The following is a 10420-nucleotide window of genomic DNA, read 5'->3' as shown; positions in this document are numbered from 1 at the left end:
TAAGAAAAAGGGAGAGTAGACTCTCAGTTAAATCAGTTTGATTTAACTTATTGAAGTGTGTCTATTCAATGAGCATTATCTTCTGTTCTCAATAAGTACGGATGTTGCTGTTTTTCTACCACCTAATTTATCAGCTTTACTGACCCACAGTAATAAGAATTTTGCATGCTTTCACACTCAGCCTACTCTTTTGCTAACAAAATCTGATGCTCAATATCCAGTAGGCAGAGAAAATTGAATGTCACTGTAATGTAGCCTATGTTCTTAGCCTCCTGCACTCAGGGATCTAATGACTTGAACTCACTCACTTGACAAATAGTGCTAATTTTATTGTAATAATTTTCAAAACTCTCAGTTTATCTAGAAAATATATGTATAAGAACTAAATGATGAGAACATATATGTTGTACAACTTCAATACCCACTAGAAATATCAATGGATAATGTGTACACTCATTTATATTACATGGGTTTTGTTATTGGATTAGGTTAACATAGAAGGTCCATGACCATTTCTAGTGACACTTAGTTGTTGCTGCCTCCGGTATCCCTGGCACAACTACATAGAATTTGCCTCTGGCTTCTTTCAGTTTGTGCTTCCACATTCTCTTTTGTATATGCATTCTTTTTCCGGTGACCTTTTATTTCCTTTTTCCTCCAAAGTTCCTCACAGTAGGATTGTATATACACTTGTTTTACTTCTGTTGCAAGTTAGTTTCTCTAACTTGGAACAGTTAGTGAAGCTGACTCTTAAAGTGCGTGGATTTTTGTTTTGTTTTGTTTTGGTAATGCCTTTAGGCTCACAATTCGTGGAAGGAAGTGAAAAGCAGCAGAATTTGGCTGAACTGAAGCTGTGATGAAAGCACGAAAAATAGCGTTGACTGAACCCAGGGTGTACTAGAGAGCTAAAAATGGCCCAAGAGTTATTCCTCATTGAAATTAAATGGACAGGCATTTATACTTCTACCTTTATCATTCAAGGTATGTGGGCTATCCCTGGAAGAGGATGATCTTGAACCAGGTGACTTTGCAGCTGAGGTGATCTCTGAAGGGGATGAGATAAAGAATGTCTATGAAGAGCTCTTCCAGCAGCTGGACAACAAGTGTGCTTTTGAAAGGTATGGCCTATTACAATCTCTAATAATCCATATCTCCAAATTACCATTTAAGTTGCTACTTATGATGCATTAAAAACATCCAAAAGTTACTCTGCTTTCAAGGCATGTCATTGAAGATGGAAAGCCAGGCACAGACATTGTAAAATAATGAAAGATACAACTCTTTGTGGCAGAGTGTGGCAGGACAAAACATTAGAGAAAAATAGTAAATTGTTTTTTATGTAAAAAAATAGGAGCAAGTCACACATCTGATTAGAAATACATTTTGGTTTATTCTACTAATATTTAAGATTAATAATTGTTTTATCATATCCTGATTAAAAACAATGAAGAAACTTATTGTATTAGATTTTAAGAAACTTATAGTAGTGGTTCTCAAAATGTAGTCCCTTGGCTGGCAGCATCACTGGCACCTGAAAATTTATTAAAAATGCAAATTATTGGGTTCTTCCTTAGACTTACTTAATTATAAATTTTGGTGATGGGTCAAGCAATATATGTTTCAACAATTCCTCTGGCTTTTAAAGTTTGGAAACCATTGGTATATAACAAAGTCTGCATGGGGTAAAATTTTTTCTACTGATAACTGAGAAATTGATAAAAATATAAAGAACACAAGTAAAGGAACTGAAAGTTTGTAGACATAGCAGACACAAGTTAGATTTGCATCTGATTATAAACTTTTCTGACAGGTGTTCAACTGTTTTCTCTTATACAAGTAGAACATGTAATACTCTTATTAATCATAATAGTATTTTATTTTTTCTAATATATGTTGGCTATGATAATTTATCCCTTAATAAATCAGAAAGAAATGAGAAATAAAATTAAAGCATTTCACAGATATTAATGCAAAATCCAATTCATATATATTTTTAAATGGCAGAGATTAATTATAAAGCATAGTTTCTCATCAAACAGTAACATGTGGGATCAGCTTCCTCGACATATCTAAGCTTTAATCAGAGGAAATAATTAGAAATTGCTCACTGTAATAACTTACTTTTAGCAATTTGTAGTGTGTTATATATCAACTGAAACAGACCAAGAGAAGGGCAATGGAGATAAATTATGTTCATAAAATGCTCATAATGTTAGTAAAGGAGTAATAATTTTTTAAAATACAGATGTAAAAGCAGAAATTATGGCTTAATTTTTTTCACACATTGCAAAGTGCTGAACCGCTATAGTCTCTAGTCTTTCCTTAAATGCTTCAATATATGAATTGGATTGTTTGAAAGTTTTTAAAACACAAGGATCTTACAGCATTAGAGATGTACTCTTGAAGGCCATAGGAGACTTCTTTGTATATCCATACTATCATCTCTCAGTGATTTTTTTTTTGAACAACTGAGTTACAGGAGATATTATCTATCATTTGTTATCCCAGACACTTTTGTCATGATGTTATACTCTGAAAAGCTCTTTGATGAGTGGTGAGATGGATGTGGGGCACAGCCTAAACAACTCTATGTAGCAAATGGGAAAAATTGCCAGTGAATCGGGAAGGGACGTTATGAGTTACATGGCAGCAGGAGCTTGAGAAGAGAGACATTGTGCGAAGTTGTATGTTGTGTATAGTAATACCCTTCCATGGTCTCTTCTAGAAATCTTCAGTAAAATGTAAATTGATCTCTACTACACAGTAGGCTATGGTGAGCTTTTTGTACTAAAAATACAATAAACCTAATGGTTCAGTTAGAATTAAGTAAAGAAATGTGTAACTGGTAAGACAAGGATTTATTTCTATGGTAACAGGGTGAGTCTTTGAATGCCAACATGCTTCAGTATCTGAATTTAAAGGGTCCAAAATTTCCAGCCTCTTCTGATTTTACCAAATTCTCCTTGCATGCCATATATGGAGACCATCTAATTACTGGCATGCTCGCAGAGGAAAAATCAGGGCCATGGAGGGACGGTGTGCCCTCTCTTTTTATTCTTAACTGTAGACACTTTGAATTGGCTTTCACAAAGTGAAAGCAATGAGTCAAATCTAAGTCATCTCTGTCCATGAGTCTGAAATCTGGACCCATCTTTATGGATTGGCCTAGTTTACCCTTAGATTGGACAGTCTCTGAAGAAATAAAACAATATGTGCTTCTATTTAAGTTTTGGTAGGTGGGTAAAAACAGAGGATACAGTTGGTGACATTCAAAAATCTAAAATGGACTGCAAGCAAGGTGAGTAGAGCATATTAGTAGTATTTCAAAGCTGACAGTATAAGCAATACACATATACCTATGGGAGGGGAGCAAGGCCTCATTTACTAAAGTGCCATAAAGAAAAGGATAGAGAAACAAAGAAAATGCTTGTAATTTAACTCAGTCCCATCTGCTCACCAAGCAGAGCAGGAGGAGGAGGAGGAGGAGGAGAAGAAAGAGTGTAAGGAGAACGAGGAGGAGAAAGAAATAAGGAAAAACGAGGAAGAGGAGATAAAGGAGAGAAAAAGGAAGAAGATGAAGGGGGATTGAGAAATCAGTGGTGTTCAGATTTATAAATTTCGTTATAATCTATGTCAGAATTGCTATGTGCTTTATCATCTATAGGCTGATGACTTCCACATTTTATCTTCAGTTGAAATCCTTTACTGAATTCTAGACTGAAATATTCAGCTCTTATTCAACATCTCCTGTGGCATGTCTAATTGGCATCTCAGACTTAGCCATCTAAAATGGGACCCTGCAAATTTTCTCTCCAAACTTTGCAAACATAGTCAATGAAGGATGCGAGTTGTGGGTTCCTCCCACCACCCAGATGTCAAAACAATAGAAAATGAATTATTGTGTTGACTAGAACAGATAATGCATGACTTGTATACTTTATTTCCCTTCCCTTTCCTCTTTTTTCTCCTTCTTTTTACTATTTTTATGTTTCATGGAGATCTATTGACCTATATGTGTAATCTTTAAAAATATCAAGTAATACCAGTGAAATGGAAAGTACCTGAGGTCAAGAATGTGGTAGAATTTGTTTACTACTGTATTTCTAATACTTAAAATAGTGACAGAGTGCTCAATCAACAGTTAATGAAAGTTGAATTTCAGTTAAACCCACTTATTTTATAAACCTTTTTACAAATTGCATTCTATTGCCATCGGGATATCTGTTGGATGAGGACTGGATAAATAAATATGTAGAATTTTCTCAGCATGTCTACAATATGACATGTTTTCACTGAAAACATTTAAAATTCAAAGTAGTGTTATGAATATAGATTTTTACATATTTTAATTAATGTGCATTACTGACTGTCAACTTCTTCATTAAAACATTATCTAAAATTGCATCAATGTATTATCTGAGAGACAATGTAGTATAAGAAATAAGTGGAAAGGCATTTTACAGTTTTTAAAGAAAAGAATACTGACAGTTTATCTTTTTTTAATGTATTATAAAGTCACTCGTGGAGTAAAAGTGAATAGGAATTCAGTTGTTTATCACTTAAAAAAAAGACAGAAAAGTATTTCAAACATCTGTGGCCCTGGTGACTGGGGAACTAAGTTCATAAAAATCTGTAGCAAAACTGGTAAAAGGGAAAGTTGCAGGTGGTAAACCCCCTGGGTGAGTGATACTCTTAGAGCAAGCATCATTTGGGATATTATTTCTGTCTTGGGTTCCAGAAAAACCATTGAGGATTCTTGTGTACAGCATAGAGGTCAGAGAATAGATTGGAACACCAATGGAGAGCTGGGCCCTGTGAATTCTCCTATGATTGAAAATTATTTTATTTTGGGGCAAATTTGAGCAACAAGTAAATTCCAGTTTCAGAGCATCAGTTCATTCTCAAATTGATTTACATCTGAAAGTAATTTTTGCCAAATCTAATGTGTCATTGTCACTTAGACTGTCCACAGAAGGCTTTTTATGGTACTCAGGGAGAGTAGAAACATTAGTTGATGTTTGAAAATTAAGATGAAAATTTCTTATGATCTTTGAACAAGTGAAAAATGATGAAAAATGTTAACTTTATGTTATGATGATTTAATAATTCTGTCTCTGCTTTCATTAGCTTTTATTTGTACCGGAGTTTACATGCAAGTGAAGAATTATCAAACAGTTACATAGCTTATTAACCAAACTAGCAATTTTGCCTCCCCATTCACACCAATACTTGCCAGAGGCAATCACTGATCAATTCATGTAGGACTTGCACTTTTCCTTCTTGAACTTTCGGTTTCAGGGCTTATTAAATTCCCTCTATGGAATGTGAAAGAGAGCTTAGCTTGCTTTTACTGGAACTATTCACCATTAATGGTATATCTCTTATATCTGCATTCTTTTAAAACAGCTAAATAATAATTTTGATCATATGAACTTCAACTACTTACATAACTATTATGTTAAAGCTAGTGTCTATCTATAATAACAAAATATTTTTTCTCTAATAACTGTATGTTAGCCCTGACATTAATTTTTTTTGGTTTATTTTATTGTATTTTTAAAATATTTATCTCTAGGAGACACATGCCTTTGCCTGTTCATCACAGCCCTATTTGTAGTAGCAAAGACATAGAATAAACCCAGGTGTCCATCAACAGTGGATTAAATAAAACAAACGTGGTACATATACACCATGGAATACTATGCAGCCCTAAAAAAGAACAAAATTATTTTCTTTGCAGCAAAATGGATGAAGTTAAGGGCTATTATCCTAAGCAAATTAATGCAGGAATAGAAAAGCAAACAGTGGCTGGGCACGGTGGCTCAAGCCTGTAATCCCAGCCATTTGGGAGGCCAAGGTGAGTGCATCGCTTGAGATCGGGAATTTGAAACCAGCCTGGCCAACAGGGTGAAACCCTATCTCTATTAAAATACAAAAATTAGTCAGGCATGGTAGTAGGTGCCTGTAATCTCAGCTACTGGGGAGGCCGAGGCAAGAGAATCGCTTGAACACAGGAAGCGTAGGTTGCAGTGAGCCAAGATCGGGCTAGAGAGTGAAACTATGTCTCAACAAATAAACAAATAATTAAATAGACAAATACGCATGTTCTCACAAGTGGGAGCTAAACATTGTATACTCATGGACATAAAGATGGCAACAGTAGAAACTGGGGACCACCAGGAGAGAGACAGGAGAAGGGTTAAAAACTAACTACTGGATACCATGCTCAGTACCTGGATGATGGGATCATTTGTAACACAAACCTCAGCATCACCCAGTATACCCAGGCAAAAAACCTGCACATGTACCCTTGAATCTAAAATAAAAGTTGAAAAAAAAATGCTTATCACTAATTCATTCATAAACTGTCTTCCAATTGTTTATGTTTCCTGTGAATACAATCAAAAGCGTCAGGCATTCTACCAATATTATGTTCTCTGTTGATTGCGTCTGCACTGTGCCAGTTTAGATTGGTTGTTGTCCAAGACTGCTGTACAGAATTTACTGTTATTTCCCATCATTATAAATGAGGGAACTTTCCTGAACTTTCTCTGCAGTTCAGATCATCTGCTTCCTGGATCTCAGGTCTTCGTCTTTATTGGATTATGGTAATTTTTTCTTCTTTGAGCATCTCTTCCAATAGCTTCCTGAGAAAATGTGCAAGAGAGAAAATGCTGTAAGGTTTGAAAATGTCCCTACTCCACCCTCACATTAATTGAAAACATGGCTATGTATAGAATTCTAGATTCCTCACAAAATTAAAAGGCATTTAAAAAATTTTTATCCTACCTTTGGTGTCATTTTTAATAAATCCAATGTCTTTCTTATTATGTATCCCCTCAATAATACCGGTTTACTTTTTATTTTGTTTTTCATTCTTTTAGGAAGCATATAATCTTCATAGTATTCTGAAATTTGAGGATAATATGCCTCGAGATGGATATATTTTCATTGACATTGTGTTGGGTGCTTTAAGAGAATTTTCCATCTGGAATGCTTTTAGGATGATGTCTTGAAATATTTGATGATTTTTTATTTTCCATCTTATACCTCTCATATTTTGTTGCTTTACTTGTTTTTTTATTTTTGTTATTTAAAATTATATGTATTTGTGTAATTTATTTCCTTGATGTGGGTGAGGTTATGTATTTATTTGTTTGACGTGGGTGTATGTGTGAGAGGACATGTACATGCACACATACGTTTCAAATATCTCTTATTGGTTTCCTGATGATTCCTTTCTTCCATTTTTTTGGATAATTTTATATATATATATATTCATTTTATAAAATTAACAATACAGAATGTTTTACCATAAAAAGTCATTACTTCTTCACTTCTCCCACATGTATCCAGTCTTCAACTCTCAAAATAGGTGATTTTATAAATTCTGCAGAGATTTTTATACAAATTAAAATGCATGTTTCTCCTTTTATACACAGAAGGGAGACTGCTTTCTTGCTTTTTGCACTTAATGAAATTTGCATGTCTTTTTTGGTGTCAGTACATAGGAAATTTCTTTTTTATATACAATCATTTACTTAATGAGTCCTCTCTTCATGAACACTTGATTAACTCTCATCTCTTGTTCTGAAAATAATATTGCAATAAATAACCCTGCTTTTAAGCTGTTTAATGCATGGGCAAATATGCTGTAGGAAAATTCTCAATAGTGCAATTTCTAGGTCAAATGTTATATACATTTGCAATTTTGAGAGATAGTTCCAAAGCTGCATGCCATATTAAGCTTTTGATTTTGTCAATTTAAGAGGCAGAAAAATAATGACATCTAGGCATATCTTTAATAAACAAAATTTCTCTTATGATGAATGAAAACTATTTTATATCGAGAAATTTTTGTATCATATTCTATGATTCTTGATTATTCTACAAATTGTTCATGTCTTTCACCAAATTTTATTTTCTATTTAGTTATTAATCAGTGTTTAGTTTTTTAAAAATATGCATTGGGTAAATTAATTTTTGTTCATGGTGTCGTTTATATTTTTTCCTATTTGTCCTTTGTCTTCTGATTTTACTTATGGTGTTTTTATTTCCTTATGCAATTAAAAAATTTTATGTATTCATACTTAATGCATATTTTATGAGTTTTGAATTTTGTGTAATAAAGTGGTCTTCTTCACCACTGCTATGAAATATTTTTCTATTTCATTGCTTTTATAAGTCTACTTTTACATTGAAATATTTATTTGCTTGGAGTTTATCTGCTATTAGCTGTAACTTATGAATTCAACTTCTTATATTTTCTAACTTATGAATCTAATTTTCTTATATTACTCAGATGTCCCCACATCATTCATTTCATCTTTTCTAAAATCATTATGAATGTTAGTTTATTTCTTAAACAAACATCAATCAAATTTATTTTTAGATCCACCACCTCTCCTATTTCCAGAAATATCTGACTTCTTGAATTCTGAGCAATTTGCAGGTTTTGAGTTATATATTATGCTCCTTTGATTTTTTTCTAATTTTCCCAAAACTGGCCTAGGATTTAAGTTTCTGTCAATCACTAAGAAATTTTCCTTTTTTTCTAGATTTAAAATGTTATTGCTATTGTTCTTTTCTTTGTGTTACTGGGTTTATAATTTAAAAAATATCATCACTGCATTTTAGGGGAGCTTTGGGAACAGATGAAGACAAATGCACATGTAAAAAATCTCTTTACATAGCTAGGTTTCATCTTCATATTAATATACAGTCATGCATCACTTGACAGTGGGGATACATTCTGAGAAATGCATAGCTAGGTGATTTCATTGTTGTACCAACATCAAGGAGTGTACTTACACAAACCTAGATGGTATACCCCACTGCACCTTCTATATGGCAGAGCCTATTGCTACTTAGCTACAAGTCTGTACAGCACGTTACCGTGCTGAATCCTATAGGCAATTTTAACACGTAATATCTGTGTATTTAAATAAATTTAAATATAGAAAAGGCACAGTAGAAATACACTATAAAAGATGTAAAAATGGTACACCTGTGTAAGGTACTTACTGTGAATGGAGCTTCCAGGGCTGGATGTTGCTCTGAGTGAGTCGGTGAGTGAGTGAGTGAGTGGTGAGGGAATGTGGAGGTCTAGGATGTTACTGTATACTACTATAGACTGTATAAACACAGTTAGGCTATACTAAAGTAAAAAAAGTTTTCAATAAGTTATACTTAGCTCACTGTAACTCTTTTTACTTTATAAACTTGCGTATTTTGTCTTAACTTTCTGACTCTTTTGTAATAACCCTTAGCTTAAAGTGAGGCAGGAGAATAGGGTCTTGAGGCAGGGAACCTAAGGCCGATTCGTACTGACTGAATATCAGAGGCTACTCCCTTTTCAACCCCTCCTTTTTTCTGCGTGGCAGTTGCTGCGTGGCAGTTGCAACCCCTCCTTTTTCTGTGTGGCAGTTGCTGCATGGCAGTCGCAGTCCCTTCTTCTTCTGCGTGGCAGTTGCTGCATGGCAGCTGCAACGCCTCCTTTTTCTATGTGGCAGTTGCTGCGTGGCAGTTGCAACCCCTCGTTTTTCTGCGTGGCAGTTGCTGCGTGGCAGTTGCAACCCCTCGTTTTTCTGCGTGGCAGTTGCTGCGTGGCAGTTGCAACCCCTCCTTTTTCTGCGTGGCAGTTGCTGCGTGGCAGTTGCAACCCCTCCTTTTTCTGCGTGGCAGTTGCTGCGTGGCAGTTGCAACCCCTCCTTTTTCTGTGTGGCAGTTGCTGCATGGCAGTCGCAGTCCCTCCTTCTTCTGTGTGGCAGTTGCTGCGTGGCAGCTGCAACGCCTCCTTTTTCTGTGTGGCAGTTGCTGCGTGGCAGTTGCAACCCTCCTTTTTCTGCGTGGCAGTTGAAAACGAAAGTACCTCCAACCGGTTCCCTTCTGCAACCAATCAGACTGATTTGCGCAGAATGAACCAGTGGGAAACCTATAGAGGGTATTTAAACCCCAGAAAATTCTGTAATCAATGCTCTTGAGCTGCTTGCTCAAGGCCTTTCCTTCCCTATGGAGTGTACTTTGTTTAAATCCCTGCCTTCACTGCCTTGCTTTGTTTGTGTGTTTTGTTCAATTCTCTGTTAAAAACGCCAAGAACCTGGACAACTACCCTAAACAGGCAACAAAAGCACAAAGACGTTGTACACAAAAATATTTTCCTTCTGTATATCTTTATTCTAGAAGCTTTTTTCTATTTATTTATTTATTTTTTTATTTTGATTGTTTTTTGCTGTTAAAACTTTTTTTTGTTAAAAAGTAAGACCAAAACACACTTGTTAGCCTGGGCCTACACAGGGTCATTAAGACATCACTAAGCAACAGGAATTTTTCAGATCCATTATAATCTTATGGGACCACAGTGTATATGTGGTCTGTTGTTGACCAAAATATTGTGTGACACATTAATGGGGTGAGGATA

General features: G+C 35.0%; 1 protein-coding gene across 1 annotated transcript; it reads right to left on the bottom strand.

Moving 5' to 3' along the window:
- Nucleotides 1-6353: 6353 nt before the first annotated feature.
- Nucleotides 6354-9896, bottom strand: LOC101129139 (uncharacterized). Its single transcript, XM_063705254.1, has 2 exons — nucleotides 9025-9896; nucleotides 6354-6647 (listed from the first exon to the last, which is right to left on the bottom strand). Exon 1 carries the CDS (start codon nucleotides 9734-9736, stop codon nucleotides 9356-9358), a length of 381 nt encoding a protein of 126 aa, XP_063561324.1. The 5' UTR covers nucleotides 9737-9896; the 3' UTR covers nucleotides 6354-6647; nucleotides 9025-9355.
- Between the last annotated feature and the right edge of the window lie 524 nt (nucleotides 9897-10420).

This window comes from Gorilla gorilla, chromosome 3 (genome assembly GCF_029281585.2).
Source record: "Gorilla gorilla gorilla isolate KB3781 chromosome 3, NHGRI_mGorGor1-v2.1_pri, whole genome shotgun sequence".
NCBI lineage: Eukaryota > Metazoa > Chordata > Mammalia > Primates > Hominidae > Gorilla > Gorilla gorilla.
Note: the sequence above shows the minus strand (reverse complement) of the source record. Positions and strands in the feature narration are given on the sequence as shown.

What these genes read in the sequence shown, in the direction of transcription:
- LOC101129139 (XM_063705254.1), bottom strand. Translation starts at nt 9,736, where the DNA reads ATGCAGCAACTGCCACACAGAAAAAGGAGGGGTTGCAACTGCCACGCA.